At 41.4% G+C, this 21,576-nt stretch overlaps 2 protein-coding genes across 2 annotated transcripts; one reads left to right on the top strand and one right to left on the bottom strand.

Moving 5' to 3' along the window:
• Window positions 1-2,323: 2,323 nt before the first annotated feature.
• cldni (claudin i) lies at window positions 2,324-3,145 on the top strand (the record flags this gene model as incomplete). The annotated part of the gene is made up of 2 exons (XM_080724341.1): window positions 2,324-2,455; window positions 2,639-3,145. The coding sequence occupies 2 exons, from the start codon at window positions 2,324-2,326 to the stop codon at window positions 3,143-3,145; spliced, it is 639 nt and encodes a 212-aa protein (XP_080580467.1).
• Window positions 3,146-4,423: 1,278 nt separating this feature from the next.
• On the bottom strand, window positions 4,424-14,092 carry coro1a (coronin, actin binding protein, 1A). The gene is made up of 11 exons (XM_080723746.1): window positions 14,052-14,092; window positions 12,301-12,504; window positions 9,550-9,672; window positions 9,328-9,457; window positions 8,322-8,503; window positions 7,936-8,055; window positions 7,563-7,667; window positions 6,759-6,904; window positions 6,587-6,644; window positions 5,797-6,012; window positions 4,424-4,809 (listed from the first exon to the last, which is right to left on the bottom strand). The coding sequence occupies exons 2-11, from the start codon at window positions 12,496-12,498 to the stop codon at window positions 4,717-4,719; spliced, it is 1,371 nt and encodes a 456-aa protein (XP_080579872.1). The 5' UTR covers window positions 12,499-12,504; window positions 14,052-14,092; the 3' UTR covers window positions 4,424-4,716.
• Window positions 14,093-21,576: the final 7,484 nt, after the last annotated feature.

Genomic DNA, 21,576 nt, shown 5'->3' on the forward strand with positions numbered 1-21,576 from the left:
AAAACTCTTTTGCATACACAAAACTATCTGAGGAGTACCCTGGGGTGTCGCACCAAATGCTGGGCCCTGGGTACAAGGATTCACTGTGGGCCCCCCATGAATGTTCTTCATTGGGGGAGGGGGTTTAACCCATTTAGACTGGAACGCATTATTACACATTATTTTGTGCTCTAACTATTGAAAAATAGCAGATATACAATCTCACAGCGCGGCGGCACTTGGTGCCGCGCTGTGAAAAATCGTGAAAAAGTCTTCTACGTTTTTTTTCTGTCAGTGGCTCAAACCTTTTCATGTGAAGGACCTCCAAAATGATATGTATTTGGCCACAGACCCCCATTTCAAAATATTTCATTCCAGGGACCCCCAGAAGCAAAATTTGAGTTACAAATGTTCGCTTTAAAAATATATTCAAAGATTTGCACACATTTTCACGACTTTTCAAAAATAGCAGATCTACAAGCTTGCAGCGTGGCACTCGGTGCCGTGCTGTGAGCTTGTACCGGTATATCTGCTATTTTTCAATAGCTAAAGTATAAAAAAAGGCCCTCCACCTTGGGCCCTAGTAACTCAGTCCCGCTTTCCGCCCCCTTGTGACGCCCCTGGAGACCTGATTCAGGTTGGAAAAAGAGAGGGAAAGAGATAGGTATCAGACAAGTCCATGCTGGTCTTCTTGAGGTACCTCCCATCTCCCATCTCCCTGCCCCCAACCCCACCCTACACCCCACATTCCTCTACAAATACCCCCATCCTACTACACAGGCTCAGAAAAACAGCTATCGCGACAAGAGAATAGACATTTATTTTTTTCTGCTGTCAAATCAAGACAAGAGGACACGACACAAAAGGTATGTATTATTTTATATTTCAATTTCATTTCATTTAACATACTAAAATCATTGAAATTTGGGAATAGTTTGAATGTTTGAATAGTCTGAGTGGTCTTTCTCCCTTTCTGTGTAAACCAGTCAGTGTGTGTGTGATTTTCAGCGTTTAATATTATTGAAAATACTGGAAAAGGGAGACACCAATAAATGCCCCAAAAATCTAATTCGTTATGGTAGAAATGAATGTCCCAAAATAATGTAAGGACAAAAACAAAGCTGTAAAGATCTACATGGATTCACACAATGCACTTCACCTGAAAGGCTTCTACAGGTATAGGGTGCAAATGTGTTTTTGTATATATGTATATATGTAAATCCCACTAAATTGTCTGGCCCTCAATGTAAACTCTCAGAAATTGATTAGTTTGATATTCAGTGACGCTTTGTTATATAGTTTTTTTTATTATTATTGTTTGTATTTAATGATTTATTTGAATACAGATAGAAAACTAAAAACTTTACTCAGGGGAGAGTGGTTTCTCAGCAGAAGAATGAAACATGGCCATTAAAAAGAAATCTGTAGGTGTACTCGTATCACATAAGATGAGATCAGATATGTTAAAGTTTTGAGATGGGTGAGGCCTGCACTATTCTGTATCCGTATGCACAGGGTCTTTTCTTCACATCCCAATAAGGTGTGAGCTTGTAGATCTGCTTTTCTTTTAAATTTGACATATTTAGAAAAATCCCGAACATTGGTATGCCGAGGTTATTGTGCCCCCCCAATCGAACCCTGGTGATTCCACAATGGTCGGGCAGATAGAGAATGTGAGAGAGATGTTTCCATGTAGGCGTGGCTGTGTTGCACAGAGCAGCAGAATGGTGTGGCAGGGCCTGTCAGGACTTGAGGAAAGCCCTGAGGCTGTTTCTGAGACCCTGTTTTTAATCACAGCACAGAGCTACAGTATACTATACTGTAGAGGCCTGTCAGGACGCGTGTGTGGCGTTAGGGTTAGTTGTTTGTTCGGTTAGAAAACAGCGTGTGACACAGATTACGCATACCATACACTGTGCCTTCATACTCAGTTGCTTAATGATATGTTACAATGAGAAGAAAGAAGAAATACAAATGTCTGAAATCCACCGTTTTAAATCATTTTGACTAAACTCAAACATAACTGCTTTTGAATGTATTATGAAATGATAAATGATCAGATTGAATGTGTTTCTAGTCAAATTATTGACTAAGTTACAGTCACTGGTCCTAGTACAAAAACAAAATGTATTCTCTAACAGCAGGAAAAAACACTCAGAGGTGGGGTTTCACACCCCTTGGGTAGAATATAGACCATTCCCTTAGTCTTTAAAGTCTTTTAGTTTAAAGTTTGAGAACCACTGATGTAGCAAGATAGGGCTTTCAGAAAGCTGTTAGATGACATTTTGTCATTATTTATTATCTGGTGTCTCTAACCCTTTCTTTTCTCTCTGTTCTTCCTAGAATGGGATCCTCTGGCGTACAAATCATCTGTGTGGCCCTTGGGGTCATTGGTCTCATTGGGGGCATTGTGTGCTGTGCGGTTCCAAGATGGAAGGTTTCCGCCTTCCAAGGATCCAACATTGTCACTGCACAGGTAATCAAAACTCAGGCTGTGCACATGAATATGGTCAATGGACCATCATAACTGTCACTATATGAAGGGGGAAAAATACATCCGAATTCCAAGCCCACTTATAAAATATCCTCAGATTAAGTAAAATCTCTCTCTCTCTCTCTCTCTCTCTCTCTCTCTCTCTTATTCTCTCTTACTCCACAGAGCACTCAAGAGGGCCTGTGGATGAACTGTGTGAGCCAGAGTACTGGCCAGCAGCAGTGCAAGTCCTATGACTCCCTGCTGGTGCTCTCATCTGACCTGCAGGCGGCTCGGGCCATGCTCATCATCGCCTTAATGCTCACCGGCCTCGCACTCCTCATCCTCTTTGCCGGTGCCGATTTCACCACCTGCGTAGAAAACGAAGACGCCAAGGCCAAGATCAGCCTGGTGGCGGGGATAGGCATGATACTGGCCGGCCTCCTGATAATCATCCCCGTCAGCTGGTCTGCCCACAACATCATCCGTAACTTCAACAATCCATTAGTGATGGGATCCCAGAAGAGGGAACTGGGAGCCTGCATCTTTATAGGCTGGGCTGGTGGAGCTCTGCTCATTCTGGCTGGAGGCCTCCTCTGCTGCTTCAGCAGGCCCAAGTCTGGTGGCTCAGGGGGAACCGCCAAATACTACAGCAACAGTGCTTCCGCCCCAGCCAACAAAAACTATGTGTAATATTCATGCAAAGGTGGTTTTAAAAGGGACATGTGGGTGTGTGTGGGGGGGGGGGGGGACTGCAGGATGTAAGGCAGGGGGCATTGTTGACTAAATAGAAACAGAGGCAGAAAGGGTGATTGTAAATATATGGAAAATTAATGACGGGCTCAATTTAATTTGTTTTACTGTTAGGTGTTGGGTTTGTAAAGCCAAATGGAAGTAGGGAGCTGTTGTGTGGTTTTCCAATATTGCGTCCAAAATACATTTATCGTATCTAGGCTATACAGTATAGGCAAGATATTTAAGGTCATAACATACTACAGCCTACAACAGTTCAAGTTTTTTCAAACAAGAGACTGCTTGAGGTTATAGCTTGTTCATTTAGGCCTGTATGAATTCAGGTTGTGTCATATGTTATCTCATTCCCTCTTTCTTTTCTATTTTTGTAGTTTCTCTTTCTCACTGAAATTAATCATAAATGCTCCAGACAATGCTCAAAAAATCTCCTCCTAAGTTGGCCTCATGGATAATGTGTAAAAGAAATACTTTGAAAACATCGTATAGGTCAAAACTAAAAAATAGTATTTGCAGTTGTTCATCAGTGTCATGTATTTTTGTAATGGTCAGTGTTGTGCAATGATCAATAAATCTTAAAATGTAATACAAAATGAATGTTTTGTGTGTTTCTGTTTATTAAATGCTTACTGACTGTGAAATTCTTGTTTATTTTTGTTTGTGCATTCTGTCCTGTTTGTGCATCACTTTGTGACTCAATGATATATAAATATATATATAAATAATAATAATAATTATTATTAACACGCCTAAGAGTCAAAAAAGGACCGCTATAGCAGCCCAAAGATCTGTTCTGATTCCTCTCACCAGGGGTCTTCAACAGGGGGTCCGGGGTCCATTTCAAGGTCTCCCCTTAACTCTGACAGTGTACAAATGAAACCAAATGAACCCGTTTGTCATAACCCGCCGGCAGTGGTTGGGGAAACACTGATTATCTTTATTGTGAGACGTCCTGGACTCGTTCATTAAACATACATGAGGGCATACATTAGGTTGCACGGCTGACAGCCGTGTTAGCGCATAACTCTGATGAACAGCAACGGACGATGAGGTATTTATGTGTATCTATGATGGGGTCCCTCCCTAAGCAGGTGTGCTTGGATTTTGGGATTGTCTTGTGCACAATTGGAAATTGTGGCCTAAGGGTGGTGCAGAGGAAAGGCATGGTCAACCAGTATTATACTGTAGGTAAAGTAACATGACTCAATTTCTTTGAAAATAATGAAGACTTTATTTAAAAGTATGAAAAAGCATATATTAAAACATTTTTTCTTCTTTTTTAATTGATCAGAAAAACCAAATAAACAAATTCAAGCTCCAAGCTAAACAAAACAAAAATGTATATTTGGCAGGGGCACCTGAAATTTCATTAACACTTGTCTTTTTCTCTCCCTTTTGTCTCTTGCGACTTTCAGATTTCAGAGAATCTTCTTTCTGTTCTATACATCATTTCATTCCACTGTACACTCATATTTGTTTGTTTGTTTCTAACTAGACCTTTTTCCTTCTCTCCTCTACTGCTTGCTCTCCATCTCGCTCACGCGCTTGGTCAGGTCTGCTACTGCTTCTTTGAGCTTCTTCACCTCATTCTGCAAAGACTGGACGTCCTGAGAAACAGACACACAGAGAGAGAGAGACTTAGTCATAATAACAAAGGCTAATTACTGTAACTGTGTCTTTCACTTGACAATGTGAAAAAGGTTTAAACGGTTTTGAAAAAAAGTCCAACACTTGTTTTCAGGAGACCCTGATCAGAGAACAAGAACACAAAAGCGACAGTGTGTTTTCTATAAAACTAGAGCCCGTCGGAACACTATGTCCCTTCAGTAACTCTAGTACTTAATACAGTACACTTTATCATAGTACCTGGAGGCCAGTCTATGGCGTCAGTGCTATGACGTCCTATTTACAACATCAGGGACATCTCCATGTGTGGGGATTTGTGGATTTACAGTATGGAACAATGCACGTTGTGAATGCATGCCCTAGCTGGTTTTGTAATACCCGTTGTATTCACGCTGGGTACTACTACTACACTCCCTTGGTTTGAAGTTTTAAGTTGATCCATCGAATACGCACGCGCAGGGACGTGCAGAGAATGTTAGAGAGGCAGGGGCTGACATTTCTAAAAGGGCCTTTTGGTGGAAATATCGAAAATAGCAGACCTCCAAGCTCATAACGCGGCGCGCTGCGGCGCGTTGTGAGCTTGGAGATCTGCTATTTTCGGTGCTTGATACCAAACTGAACCAAGCATAATCAAGTCAATACTGGAGATGTGGCATAACGGCATGGATTTCTACACAGAGAGGGCAATTGTTTCAACATAGGATGCTACATTCAAGTTCGGGAGAATTTGTACAAGGCAATTCTCTTGAATGCTGCCTTCAGGTATGGCATGGAAAGAGGGCACTTGCAATTCTTTCACCATAGTAAAAAACTGCATTCATGGTCTGGAGAGGGCACTTTTTAGAGACGATAAAAGGGCAGGGGCTCAAGCCCCCTTTGATGTCTATGTGTGCACGTGCCTGCACACGCGCACACTCACACAGATTCTCATAATTTATATGAACTGAAGGAATTTTTAACTTCCTCACCCCGCAGCTGTCTTGTTGATTTCCCATGGAAGCGGTCGTGGTCTTCATGAGACTTTTGATGACTTTGAACTGCTTGGCTTTCGTGGTCGTTGCAAACCCATCTTTCAAGGAGATCAGAATAGGCTGGGCATCCTTGCCACCAAACCACTCGTCAGCTTCGGCGGATGGCTCTGGACCAACGGTGTCTGGGTAGAGATCCTCCTGGAACAGATCAGACTGCACAGGCAAAAGCAGAGTTGTGAGGGCAAAGCTATTTTCTGGGACGCATCAATTTGTATCAATAACACGTTATGACAGGGGTCTTCAACAGGGGGCCCGGGACCCCTAGGGGGTCCTCAGTGTTACTACAGGGGGTCCTTCAAATCTCCTTTTTTATATTAACCACTTGAACCCTATAGCGTCCATATTCTGAGAACTTTAGCCAAAAATAGCAGATCTACAAGCTCACAACGCCTTGCAGCGCAAAGGTGTTGTGAGCTTGTAGATTGGCTATTTCTGGCAAAGAGGTTTGGTGTAAAAGAGCAGACTAAGTACAGAGTGAAAGAGTCAAGTTTGAAAGGTCAAGTTTATTAAGTGTTGACGGTTCAAGTGGTTAAATATCTGAAAACACTGACATTGACATGAATCCTTAATACATGATGATTGTGCCGTCAAACAATGATGGTATCTATGGGTTGTGGGGGTCCCTGCTTCATCTCTCGCTCAACTAAGGGGTCCTTGGCCTGCAAACGTTGAAGACCCCTGCGTTATGAAACTGTACTTCAGTGTGAGATCAGAAGATCTTAGTTACCTTGCGGGGCACGGTCATGGTAATGGGTTCACATTTCCTCTCATGTAGCTTGTAGAATCTGGATGTAAAAAGTACAAAACGTTATGTCCATATTTTGACACCACAACACATTTGGCTGTCACACCACATTCTGCTGTGTTAATTTATCAGTTTGCAACTGTAAACATTTTACCTCGCAATTTCACATTTGTTGACTTCCAGTCCCCTCTTGGGCATGTATCCGATCCCCTTCTGGCTCTCCTTGCTGCTGTACATGGAGAGGTAGTGGACATACGGAGCCTCATCTGTCACCTCAAAGTAACGGATACTGCAGTCCCCCTAAGTAAAGGATAAAGAAACGACATGTTTTAACTTGAGTGTGTGTGTGTGTGTGTGTGTGTGTGCGCGCGTGCGTGCGTGCGTGCGTGTGTGTGTGTGTGTGTGTGTGTGTGTGTGTGTGTGTGTGTGTGTGCACGTGCGTGTGTATGCATGTATTGTACTGTACTGTACATATATATCGTCACAGTCGGGCAGAAACCTTGTATCTCCAAGTTTCAAATTTGTTAATTTCTTCGCAAAGTAAAGCATCGCTTCATCACACAAGGCCGTCGCACAAAAGTAGTGAAAACAGCTGATCTACAAGCACACAGCGCCTCGCGGCGTTGTGTGCTTGTAGATTGGCTGTTTTCACTAGTTTAAATCATAAAATACAAATCAAAAATGATAAATACAAAACAAACGGTTTTGGACATACAAGGTTTTCCACCCGACAACGACGATATGAATGCATCTGTGTTCCTGGCCACATAGGCCTAATTTTGGGAGAAACGTTGACATCAAACCGGTTTATTGGTGACGGCTTGTCTAATTGGGAACATGTCTAACTGGGGACATGATCAACTGAAGAGGCGCATGCAAAAGTGTGTGCGTATGGGTCAGAGGGAATGAGCAGGGTGAGAAGAAGAGAGAGCGAGAGAGAAATCTCTAAAAGTCCAACCTTGCCACAGAGGTAGATGATGCCAGTATCTGGGTCAAAGAACGGGAGGAGGACACCACTGCTGGTATCCAGTTCCTGCAAGGTGAGTGGCTCTCCAAAGCTGCTCTGTTGAAACACACATTCAGGCAAAAGGAAACCTTCAGAATTTAAAAAAGAATGTGGGAAAATGTACATGTATAATAATAACATAAAATTAAATGTGTCATAAAATATATCATTGATGCCTATTTTAAATTACACAGTGTTTTTTGTATTGGTACTGCAGACGGCCAGACTCTGTGATCATGCGATTAAAATTGTAGCTCCATGTTTTTCTAGCAGATGATAGTGAATTATGTGTACATGTTACATGTATATAAAACTTGACACCTACCGGGTCCCAGAGCGCCACCTGCCTCTCGCTCATACGACTGAAGCCTGTACTGAGGATCTTCCCATCAGACACAAACACTGCCTTGATAGGCCTGGATCCCTCGTGGGGCTTATCCTTCTCCTAAGACAGAAAGGAGGTGTCAGTAAAGGGATTGGGCCTCAAAAGAAGTGGCACCAAAATGTTTTGCAGGGGAGTTTAACAAAACTTTTCCAAAAAAGTGGCCGGGGGATTTAATATTCTGTCCTGTAAGAATGTTGTGACATTACAGATATTAACTTTCTGAGTATTAATAAACAGGCCGGGGAATTTTTCAACAGGAAGAAATATGGGCTTATGTCTGTCTATTGGGGCCTGTACTGTGGAAATATAAAGATTAAAGAACCTACAGCAATGACTGTCCCCTTGCGCGCGTCCAGAACACGCAGCTTCTTGTCCTTGCATGAGGTGAGGATCTGGGAGCCGTCCCTGTTCCAGACAGCGCTATAGATTATATCGGTATGTACTGTGTCGAGCCTCATCACCGCCTCACCACATGCCACATTCCACAGAATCAGCACATTATCACAACCTGCAGGGGGCAGTAGAGATCAAAGAAAACAGTAAGAAAATTGCAAGCTCTGTGCAGTATTTGATCAGTTTTTGTGAGTCAAAGTGTTTACAGGCAGGGTTCAAGTTATGAGGGAACAAAACTAAAAAAAGAGGGATGGGATGGACTTTTGCGCTACATACTTCGTATGACAATAGAAAAAATGACAGATTTACAAGCTCTCAACGCATTGTGATGTGTTAAATATATATTAAAATCATCATCATGCGAGTAGTACCCAAAAAATGCAAACTTTCCAGAAATGGGTGTGGCCTTTGTGGGGATTTACGTCATGACCCAAGGAATCCAAGGATGTTGTTTTTAAATTGTAAGACGACTACCTATGAGTTACAAGTTATTATAGTCCAAAATGTAAAGTGGCCTGTTAAAGCGCCATCTTAAGGCAGATTTGAAAACTTTTACTTGAACTACTATGTTCTACAGCATCAGAGGTTGGATTGGGGGTAAGTCCCTGGAACATCCTAGCGTCATGTTCAGAGGGTGACGTGTAATTGTACATCAAGCTGCCTCACACTACAGAAACAGGAGATAGGCTCCTGCTCTGTGGATCTCATGGCTTACTTATTTTCAGGCCTACTTTGTAAGGCCTACTTGGAGGGTGCATGCAAAGTTTGATGGCAATCTGTCTTGCGGTACTTGAGATTAGCTGCACAGACGGACAGACGAACAGACAGACACACCGCCAAGGGCGAAAGCGCAATCTCAGATAATGACCAAAGGGGCTATATCAAAAGTAGAGGCATGGAACCCTGTTTAAAAGCATGCTTTATGGATGAGTTAAATACCTGCACTCATGAGCACATTATGGGCAGTGGGGTGCCAACTCAGGAGGCCCACACGCTTGGAGTGTCCCTCCAGCTTGACAACAGGATCTGTCATAGACGTGACCAGGCCACCATCTGGGATCTCCCAAATCTGTCAGACGTCAGCAAAGGCACATAAACACTTAATTTACTTGCCCTTGCAAGATTCATGTTGACAACATTAAAGCAATTGCAGTGACTTACCATGACACTGCAGTCCTCAGATCCACTGGCAATGATGTTGTCATTGTGAGGACAAAACTCAATGTCTAGAACAGGTCCTGTGTGGCCACATACAGTGGGGTATGACATGTCAATGCGCCCTGTCTAAAGAGAGAGAGAGAGAGAGAGAGAGAAATGTGATTTAAGAATTTATAATATGATTGTAATGTATTAGTAGTAGTAGTAGTAGTAGTAGTAGTAGTAGTAGTAGTAGTAGTAGTCGTAGTAGTAGTAGTGGTGGTGGTGATGATGGTGGTGGTGGTGGTGGTAATAATACACTTTAAATAGCATTTATTACTTATCACAAGTGTTTAACACTTTAACAATTTATTGTGTTTAGCAACAACACAATAAATGTAAGGAGGCAAAATATTAGGCAATAAATATTAGAGAGGAGGAAAAACAATTAAAACAAAAACATTTCAAAACATGACAAAACGTTCATTTTCCAACCTTAGTACCTCGGTCTAAATACTGCAGGACAAGGAGCTAAAACATAACGTCAAACTGGCTAACACAAGGGAATTCAGAGGTAATGTAAATGGCCACTGGGATTTTGGAATTGGATGAGAGATTGGAAAACATGAATGTGTTACCATAGATAGGACGTGGAAACTTGATAGTCAGCTGATACTGAAATTGTATATGTATGCCTCCCAATTACCCCTAATGCCTCTTACTGTAACTGGGTTAGAGTGGCGAGGAATCAACTTTTTTACAAGACCAACTCCTGTGGTCTTCTGGCCCAGTCAGGACTGACATCTTTATCCCTAATTGTCATCCTTCTCTGTCCTTACGCATGTCAACTCAAATCAGTCCTGGAATATTCTGAGTGTATTCAAGCATATTAAGTCATACTCATATTTTAATCCAGTGCAGCTTTATCTCCAATACCCATTGCTATGAGGATTGCATTTGATCAAGTGGAGATACATTGACTGATGTGCTAAATGGCAAATTCAGCCATAAATCACACAAGAAGGTCCACTAACCATTCTGGTTGACTGGGGATTTGGGGAGAAATGACAACCAATGACCAAGTTATTGGTACCTAAATACACCCTTGGACCAGCTTGACAGCACCAGTATTCATCCCAAAACCGAGGGTCCATGCAGTGCAATGTGTTCTCTCTTGTCTTTACCATATTTTCCATCAACAGCTTTTTGACATTGAAGTAAACCATGAATGCCATGAATTCAGTGCTTGATGTATGACTAAAGGAACATTGGCCCTAGGAAACATACAATACAGATAATTCCTGGAGAGGTCTTTGAGTGGTTTCACATAATCAACGTGGAACATACATATTATAGGCCTATCAGTCTAGTAATTAATTCTGGTGGTATATCTAAATCCTCAGTGTCAATTAACCCTGGGAGAGTAAAATGTACCTGTATCTTTAAACAGGATTTTACTGTGTAATATGCCTGCTAATGAAATACTATAAAGAACTTGTGCAAGCCGCCAAGGTAATCAGCATAAGTGACTGCGAAACAACTACATTCACACCACATCCTGTCCCTACTGATGTGACAGTGAAGCACTCCTAATATGGCAAAGATCTTGCAACAGCAGTGAGTGACGTGTAGTGTTGAAATGGCACATGAAACTTCCTTTTTCAGCTGAATGTGTGATACCGCCTAACAAGCCAAACATAGAAATGTGCTTTATGTGCTTTAACACATGGTTCTTTGGCATTATGACCAGAATCTCCTAATTCCTAGTCTAGCAGGTAAAGGGGTGGAGACTTAAAGCTTCAACACATTTCAAATATGGGAAATGCTTTGCAGGCAAAACTATTTCTGCATCAGAAGACACTAAACTAAAGCATCATATCAGCTCTCATGTCATCTCATCTCGCATTTCTTTCTCTATTTTTATAGCTATATTTTGTCATTTCAAAGTGCGGGAGCTTGTACAGACATATTTCTTTCTCTTTTACTCCTGTAAACTTGTGATGTGACAATAAACTTGAAATTTAAGTTGAGTTTACATGCAGTACGTTCCTGGCTTCAGTGGCTTGTACCCATTTCTCCAGTAAGAGCGAGATCATTTAGCGAATGCTTTAACCAGTGAAAAATAGCAGATATACAAGCTCACAGCATGGCACCGAGTGCCGTGCTGCGAGCTTGTAGATCTGCTATTTTTGAAAAAGTCGTGAAAATGTGTGCAAATCTTTGAATATATGTATTTTCAAAGCGAACGTTTGTAACTCAAATTTTGTTCTGGGTGGTCCCTGGAACTAGATATTTTGAAATGGGGGTCCGTGGCCAAATACATATCATTTTGGGGGTCCTTCACATGAAAAGGTTTGAGCACCACTGACATAGCAGTCTCTCAAGAACAGACTAACTGAGCTCCAGTTAAGTGAAAAGGACCTTTTCTTTGACGATGGCTGGCCAGATTGCTGACACAGAAACATAGTTGTTTTCCAAAAATCTTAGAAGGATTCAAAAGACACTTATAGAATCGGGTAAAAATTCAAATTTTCACGATTTTTCAACAATAGCAGATCTACAAGCTCGCAGCGCGGCACTCGGTGCCGCGCTGTGAGCTTGTATATCTGCTATTTCTGAAAATTTTAAAGCATAAAATATTGCGTCATAATGTGTTCAGGCCTAAATGGGTTAATGTTTATAGGACCTTTGGGCACTTCCCCCTATACCAACTTTCACCAGCACAACACAACCTCATGCAGAGATCTTCCCTATAACTTTTGCTTAGAGGCCCACCTTGTTCAGGGGCAGCACCATGAAGGCCCCCCCTCCGCTGGCGTCCACGATCATGGCCACAAACTTGGGGTTCACCGTGCAGAAGTTGCTGTCCCATGTCATCTGGGAGATACGGATGTCATCGTAGCATTGGTCGTTTTTCTCCGGCTTGCCAAAGACGTGGCGGAACTTACTGGACCTCACAACCCTTATAGACATGGTGCACTGTGTGGGGGGGGGGGGGGGGGGGGGGTGGAAGGTAAGTTATGTTGTTACAAGCAGGACTTTTTGGCTGTAACACAAAAAGTGTAATGAAGTTTGGTACTTAAAAACATCAAATCTAACAAAATTGTTTCAAATCCCTCATACTGATTGAGTTGCAAAGAAAAAAAGAAGAGACCTTCTTTGCAGGCCATCTTAACTTATTAACTAATTATAAATGTTACTCTGAGGCATACTGTAAATACAGGCACAAAGCCATTAGCCCATTACTCATTTGAATGACAGAATATACGGTATAGCGATTGTGAATGAGAACTGAATGGCAACTTCAGAGTCATTGGGTCTTTATCTGCCTAGCCGGCTACAAGGCTGATTTATCATGTGGAAATCAAGTAACAGACACACAGTTGCAGGAAACAGACAATACAGGAAAGCTGAGAAAAGAGGAAGAAGAGTCTTTCACAAGTACTTCCTCCAGTCTGTCCGAAATTGGTATATGTTTCATATTTGGTACATTACTTAATACTTATGCATACAAACTAAAGGACAGTAGCACGTTAGTGTGCAGTATAGCATTGTAGTATCACAAAGATGCATGGGACTACTGCACGAGTGCAAATGTGTCATAAAGAAGCAGGCTGTGCACAGCCATGCACCTTTACCCCAAGCAACAGTTAAACCACATCCTATGCAGCAGTCAGCAAACCACAACATATCTATCACAGTTTTGTTTTCTTCTCACACACATGCTCTCTTTTGTTCTCATGTGTTTTGCATGAATTTGATCTCTTATGTCAATGGATATGGATGCAAAGAAATGATTCCGCAGTCAAACTAAAAATATAAATGATGCAAAGCTGAATTGAAATTATGAAAAACAAACGTGTCTTACCCTCAAGCTTAAACACTTTCAGTGAATTGTGACTGAAATAAGTGCAGGGCCCACCAAACTGCATCAACATTAGACTGAACGACTTAATATGTTTTAGTTTTACCTCCATTTGCAGCCTTGACTTCCTCAAATCCACAGCCGCGCCTAAAGTATGCTTTGAGTCCAAAACGTACAGTTCTTTTGTTGGCATGTGCATCACAAGACCCCTTTGGCCACCCTGCACTTAATTCAATAATCCTTTATAGAGAGAGGGCCTTAATTTCATCAGTGGCCTAAATGTGGGTTGCTCACCCTCACTGTCAGAAGTGGGAGACATGCCGGCTACAGACAAAAGCTCACACATTTCGTTTCACTAACTCAACATAAAGGGTAGAGTGACTTCAGGACAGGAGTTCAAATTTAGTGAAAGTATGCAAAATCCTTAACCTCGCTGACCTTCTGTTTTGTATGCATTGCACAGTGTAAGATTTTAAATGAAAGCTCTTCAGATCAACAAAGTGTGAGTAGGTGAATATCAGGAGAAGCACACAATCCTTCAGCGTTAATTTATCCAATTGTAACAGTTAGTGGATGTAAGCAAATGGACCCATAATGGTGTAAGTGCACACACAGGGTTAAATGAGTTTAACTGTGCAGGAGATGGAGGCGGTAGGCTTACCTGGTTGTAGGAGTGGATGGCTCAGCTCAGCTCAAGTCAGGGTCAACAGAATGAGGACCCAGAAGCGGTGGTTTTAAGTAGATCTGTGTGTGATGGAGGAAGTGAGACATGAAGCTGGAAATGGGAGGTGTCCTCCTCTTTGACTTCTTCTAATCTACATATTGAGCTTGAAAAGCCTGCAGATGGGAAAGATGCAGCGTTGCAACTTATATCGCAACGTTTGTTCATGAAACCACTCTGTCAACATTGTGAAACGAAAAATGATACCAGTTCAGTGATCAAACCAGTAGCCTAGCCTAGGGCTAAATGGAGGTACTATATGAGAAGAAGTATATTGGGAAATGGAAAGTTGTGTCATGCATGTGTCATGCATAGACAGTGCTTTGCCTTGCAAAAGTGTTCAACCCCTCTGATAAATCAATACATATCATATTACTATTACATTAGAAAGTAGTTATGTTTGCATTCAAAGTCAAAGTTATTTAAAACAGTGGATTTGTACTTCTTCTTTCTTCTGATTTTAATCTATCAATAAGCCAAGTATGAAGAAACAGTGAATTTGTAATCTTGTAACTGTATCACACTATAGTTTTGTTATAGACAGACGCACACACACGCACGTGCACACACCCTACAACAAACACCTTCTCACACAGGAATTAAACAAAGAGAAGGACAGAACAGATGACCATAGACAGGTTTAAAAATATAGACTTCAGTTTTATTGCACAATCGTTGCTGGAGACTGAAGAGTGCGAGGGCCTGTCTGTAACATAACACTACTGTAGGACAGACTCAAGGACTAGACACAGTGTTTCTCAACCTGTGGGCCAGGGCCCACTGCTGGCCCATGAGGATACTGCAACTGGCCCCCCAAATAATTGAAAGAACACAAAGATTTTATGAATAATAAAATTATACAACATTAACAACAAGTCATGATATTCTTTCTTTAAAACCTTGAAAATGACTTTTCATTGTGAAAACTCATTCATCTGGCCACTTAACTTATCTTACTTATGTGGCCAGATGTGTGGGTTGTGAAAATTAGTTTTCATTGCGAAAACCCACCCATCTGGCCACCTATCTTATCTTATCTTACTTATCTGGCCAGGTGTGTGGGCTGCAAGCGTAACACTTTCGACATTTTCGAAAGCGTGGGCCCTGAATTTCGAAAAAGTGGGCCCTGATCACGAAAAGGTTGAGAATCGCTGGACTACACAGAGGAACACGCGTGTCTATGCACACACTCGCATATTTGTGAGGACACAGACATGACAATGAGGCACGCTAGGGATGCTGTCAGCTTCCCCGTAACACATGAGGAGGGAATAAGAAAATAAAACAAATTGAGTTAAAACATGACTTCAAACTGTCTGTACGCGATCCATAACACAGTTCATACTCACTCACAAATAAATACATACATACATACATACATACATACATACATACCGGTACATACATACATACATGGTCCATACAAAATAAATTAACTCATGCAACCCTAGCCAAAGAAAAAATAAATAATTGCACACTTAATTAAGCTTCATACCATTGATACGAGTGTTATGCCTCATCAGCTAATCCAGTACAGTACAAAGTATAGCTTGGGTGTATGGGCATGGTATGTTTGCAACAGTATGTGAATACATCCACTAGATGGTGCCACTCACTTACGACTTCAAACATCATGACAGATCAGAGGGAAGAGACAAACAGACAGACCCTCCAGGTCCCTTCAACCAAAAGGAAAGGGGTAGTCTCATCAACTGTACACCTTGGACAAGTGTCATAATCAGTATACCAATCTGCCACAGAAGAACAGTAATCATAATAATCATCATATAACAATAGTTCTGACAATGAATCCATTATAAATAGTTGTTAACAGGCTATCCGGCACCTGTGTAATTAGAAAACAAACAAACAAACAAAAAAAACATCTGTTTTGTTAGTAACGTTTTCCGTACATTATACCACCGTTATAATCATTGGACAAACAGACAAGGACAATGACCGATAGGCCTATAGTTCCACCTCTGAAAATAGCTCTTTTCTCTGAGAAGTCCCCCCCCCCCCACCCCCCCACCTTCACACAAAAGTCACCATCTCTCACTATTTTTTTAAGTCATTCTCCAACTGCAGTAGGCTGTACAAAACAACCTGTAACTGCAGGGCACACATTTCAGAGTGGGCAGAGGGAGTGGACCAGGAGTCTTTTTGTTTAGTTTCAGACAGCAGAGACGTTAACACAGCTACTGTTATTATGACACCCTGAGAAGTGGAGAGCCCAGGATGTGGAGGAGTTGAAGCGCTCCTTTACAAAAGGATGAGAGAGCAGGGAGCGCACTGGCTTGTCTCTTTGTGACGTTATAGATGAACACGCACGTACGCTCGCATGCACGCACGCACGCACGCACACACACGCACACACTCACACTGCGTCACTGTCGGGCAGAAACCTTGTATCTCCAAGTTTTACATTTGTTAAGTTTTTTTTAAGTAAAAGCTTTGCTTCATCATACAAGGCTGTCGCACAAAACTAGTGAAAATAGCAGATCTACAAGCACGAGGTGTTGTGTGCTTGTAGATCGGCTATTTTCACTATTTTAAATCATTTTTAAAACGATAAACACAAAACGAACGGTTTTGGACATACAGGGTTTCCACACACAGGGTTTCCACACACACTCTCTCTATCTCTCTCTCACACACACACACACACACACACACACACACACACACACACACACACACACACACACACACACACACACACACACACTTAATTGTTATGTATTTTAGTCAGTCTGATAAATGCATAGATTAACCAGTTGTTGTCAGAGGTATTCACACACGCTTGTATATATATAATAACCCCAGAATGTTTTCATATCTTGCAATGGATCAAAAAAAGCATTCTTGGTAAGGGTTTCAAAATAATAAAGTTAACCCATTTGTTTGCTGTGTTGTTTCACGAATAAAACAGCTAATCAAACAGATGTGTTTGATATTAATCTAATGCACAGTACCTAGCCTCGGTCTGTTTTCCTCTATACTACGTTCTGCCTCTGAAAAAAAAGACTCATTGTCCATATTCACACACTGGAACAATAAGATCAAACTGGTTAGTGTGTGAATATGGTCAATGACTGATGTGTGATAAGTAATTCCACGTCTGCTCGTCTTGTCTATGCTTTACGTACCGCGTTTTGTATAAAAAGGTTTGTCTGAGAATATTTGTTTGCACTGTATGTACTGTATATATAATCTACATACACATATTTACATTATTTATATGGACTTGAAATAAGTTGTGTTATTGTTATTCACTTTGATCCAAAGCCCTTTTCAAAACAATAAACAGTGCAGTTTATTTGATATCGATGTATATTGCCTCTGCTCCACCACTATAGGTCTATGCCCGCCCCCAACTCGACTACGCCTTGAATAATCTTTGCATGCGCCCCACAGCTTGTGAAAAGAACACTTCCTGGAGTGAGTGACACAACGTGTCCATGATTAAAATGCACAAGCGATTAGCTAACACTAGGGCTAGACCACCCCTCCTATAGCGGAGGGGGGGATCAGCTTCTGTTTCAGAGCTACTATCATGCAAACATCTCTGTTTTCATTCACTGGCCAGCAATGCATTAGTGATAGCTTTTACATAGGATCCATAGATATATATATATATAATGTGATCACTACAATGAACAACGCGGCAAAGAACAAGGAGAAACAGCAGTCTCTTTGGCGAGGCTGCGGAGATGTGGTGGGAGGCTTATGTGCAAGTGAGACTGGGCAAAGTCCTCTCAGTCTCACCTATGAATGTGAGCGGGGGAAGTGCTACACTTTAGACACGTAGAATTTGGCAACATGTGGGTGAAATACAGAGAACTTGTGGGTGGGTTGCATGGCAATGGTAAATAGAAGTGCAACGTTGTTAAGAAACAATGTAAGATTATTCTCTCACCAACACTACCATTGATTTGGGGTAATGGGGGGGAGGGTGTATAATCAAGAAAATAACTATTGGTCTCAACCAACAATCTTCGGCAAAATCAAGTAGCATATCAAGGTAATAATAAGTAAACATAACTCATAATGACTGCTCAAAGCAGTAGCAGAAACATCAGTGCAGAATATAGAGCCAACAAGATCCTGACTGTCAAGAGTTGAGAATCTCCTAACAAACAAAGTTATTCTCATTTAAATAAAAGGGTGGTGCTAGGGGGTTCATTCCTGCCTGGTTAGGCAAGCTTATTAAAACACTACGCAACTAGAGTGTCAGTGTAAACACTCCCTCTGTTCAGTTAAATAAGTGCAACTCTGGCATGGCCCTGTCTGTGTCAGGATATACAGTATGTCCAACTGCAAAGCAGTATACAGTGCATTTAAATAACATAAAATTTGGCCACAACCATTACTACTACAGTAAATGTGGCAAAAGACCTTTGTGTGGTATGTGGTCCTATAATGAATCAACCTAGTTCTATCTGGTTAATTTAACAGTGAAGGTCAAAAATACAGTAAAACCTTGTTTAACTGAAACAGAGCTATGGACAGAGGAGCTTATTCTACATATTTCTTTTTTTCAGCGCATAGAAAAGTATAGGTGCTAAATCTTAGGATTTTCTGTTTTAATAAAATTATTGAATGAATGAATGAATAGATGAAGACATTATTAATCCCGGGGGGAATCCAGTTTAAGCTTCCCCAAGCAGATGGTTGCTCAGAGGGGAAGGGTTACGGGTTAAGTGCCTTGCTCACAGACACCTCGACAGTCGACACATAGCTAGGGTCAGGAATCTAACCTGGGACCTTCTGTTTCCCAGGCAGCCTTTCTAGTTTAGCCCTACAAAGGAGCACTTTGTAGGAAACATCCTAACATTTTAAAAAAAACTGCAGTAGTCAACATGTTTAAAATTGCTCTGCCCTGAATTCAGGAAACTGAAAACTACTGAATAGAGTCAACATGGAATGTGAAAATGCTTGGCAAAGCCTTATTTGAAACTGAAATGCTTTCAGATGCATGCATCAATAGGGCATTCTAACAATTAAGCACAATTAATGGAATATAATATATGTTCTAAGTGTTGTATTTTCCATTGTGCCATGTTTGTCTCAAAAGTCTGGGCATTGTATTAAAAGTCAGTATCTAAACGCTCCACTCAACTAGAGACTGAGGACAATATACCAGCTTTTGTTGTTAAAACTGAGTGGGAAACATGCATTGCAGCTCCAGAACCAATCCAAAGACTTCATATTGGGGCGTATATAATAGCAAAAAGAGCTTGAAAAGAGACACTAGAGTTAAAAGCCCAAGTGGCTTTCTGACGATTAAGGGTGTGGTCACACCCAACTCTAACTCCGCCTATGCTTTCAATGGGAACAGAGTGGTTAATTGCCATTCATGGATTTCAGAAAAGAAAAAAAAAAAACGATTCGTTCCCATTGAAAAGCATTGGTAGAAACCGCTGCATAGGCGGCATAAAAGTTTGGTGTGACTGCACCCTAAAGTAAAAGTTGACAACTGGAGGTTGTCTGACATTCTTTGAAAACAAATATACCGTTCCTCTTAAAGTATACATTCCAACATTTGAGTGTGAAACATTAAAAATGTAACTGCTGATACATGGAATGATATAAATGTATGTGCCAACACTGGACGTCAGACCAATTTTTAAATAATGCATTTTACATTTAGAAGTATGTTAAATATACTTTTAAAAGTCCATCCAATGTTCCATGACTGAAACATCATAAATAGTCATAATTTAAAAGAAATAATCTCTTCCTCACAATGTGAGGTATTATTATAAATATACATGAATAAACATTTAGGACAAGTGTGTGAGCATATCAAGGTTGGAAAAGAGCAATGTCACTGAACAACAGAAATTGTAAACGTCCGCACTTTTTTTTACCCAATCAAAATAAGCCTGAATTCATTGGCACTGGGTTGAGGTGCAAACTAAGCAGTCTGTTGACACTGCAGCCTTCAGGTTGTGTAACCCAAGCCACCTGAAGGGCACAAAGCCCCACAGCAACCAAATCAAGGAATGAACACCCTCACCTTCTTTCTCCCCCAATTGACCGTATTCGAGCGGCAGCCATTTTGCTCTTAAACCATTTAAACCTGGAAAGCATCTGTGTCATTTTAGATTTTTGCATTGGCTATTTCAAAAATAGCAAATATACTTTACGCAGTATACCCCATCCAGTAACCATCCCAGGAAGCGTATCTGATACGCAGGAGGAGGGGCTGGCGGCAGCAAGAATGTAGACTTCAGTTCAAATAGCCTTTTTCAGGATAATAGGGCGTACAAGGTGACGTTTTACAGTATGTGTGGCTATTGTCTTGAGGCTGGCCATTGAAGTAATTCACACATTAACTTAACAATAGAGTGGTCATTTAATTCGGTGACCATGCGTATGGGAGGGAATAATATTATGGCATATTCTCCGGAAGACACACACCACCGGTTAAGTCATACGGGGGTGACATACGAGCAAAGTGACCGCCATGTGAATATGATCAATTCATAGGTCATCTAACCACTGAGAGGATCATTCACACCAACACAGATACAAACACAAAGAGACTGAGGAAAGAAAGATAACCCTGGAAAGTAAACATGGAAAAACAGAGAGAGAAGATCCTCTATCATAAATAAAACTCAAGTAGTTCCACAGGACTTTCTGAGAAGTCTAGGAGTGCTTTGTGCGTCGCAATGGGCATGTAGTGTAAAACATATTATGCTTACAGTGTTTGTGTGTGTGCAGTGCACATGTGCATGTTCTGAGTGTTGTAAAAAGCAACTGTAGTGAAACATGGATATGTTGCGTGGGCAGCAACACTGACATCTGAGATTAAGATACTTGCCATTCAGTAGCATCACTGATATTTAGTCATGGGCTCTCTCTGTTGCTTCTGTATACTATAGGACTTTAGTAGAGGCTTTGTTTTTCAGTAGTTACCGCTTACTGTAAACCTTTACTAAAGGCTTTACTGTAATTGATGCTTCAGTCACCAAGATTTGTGTAATAATTAAATTATTCCCTTCTACCGTGTGTGTGTATGTGTGTGTGTGCGTGTGCGTTTGTGTGTGTGCGTGTGTGTGTGTGTGCATGCAGTCATGCATACATGCATGCTTTGTGGTGAGTGAGTGAGTGAGTGAGCTAATGTGCAATGTTTGTGCGTGTTAACTTGACGTGGCATTATTCCCCACACAAAAGTACCAGGATGGACGAAGATATGAACATTCTGTTTGAGCTGAACGCACATGTCAGGCATGTGACGACCGTACTGTACGACGGATGCATTCCCTTCCCTTCATCAGTGCATTATCTTTAATTAAATCAGCAGCAGCAACCCCTCCACCCATCCCACCCACCCCACCCCACCCCAAACCCCAACCCAATTCCCTCTCCCTTTCTAACCTTTGCGGACAGCGTCCGTGGCCAACAGTCCCAATGATTAAAGCGTTCCCTCCCGCAGAGGTTCTGCAGCCTGGCG

Source organism: Nannobrachium achirus (assembly GCF_963921795.1).
Source record: "Nannobrachium achirus genome assembly, chromosome: 4".
Classification (NCBI taxonomy): domain Eukaryota; kingdom Metazoa; phylum Chordata; class Actinopteri; order Myctophiformes; family Myctophidae; genus Nannobrachium; species Nannobrachium achirus.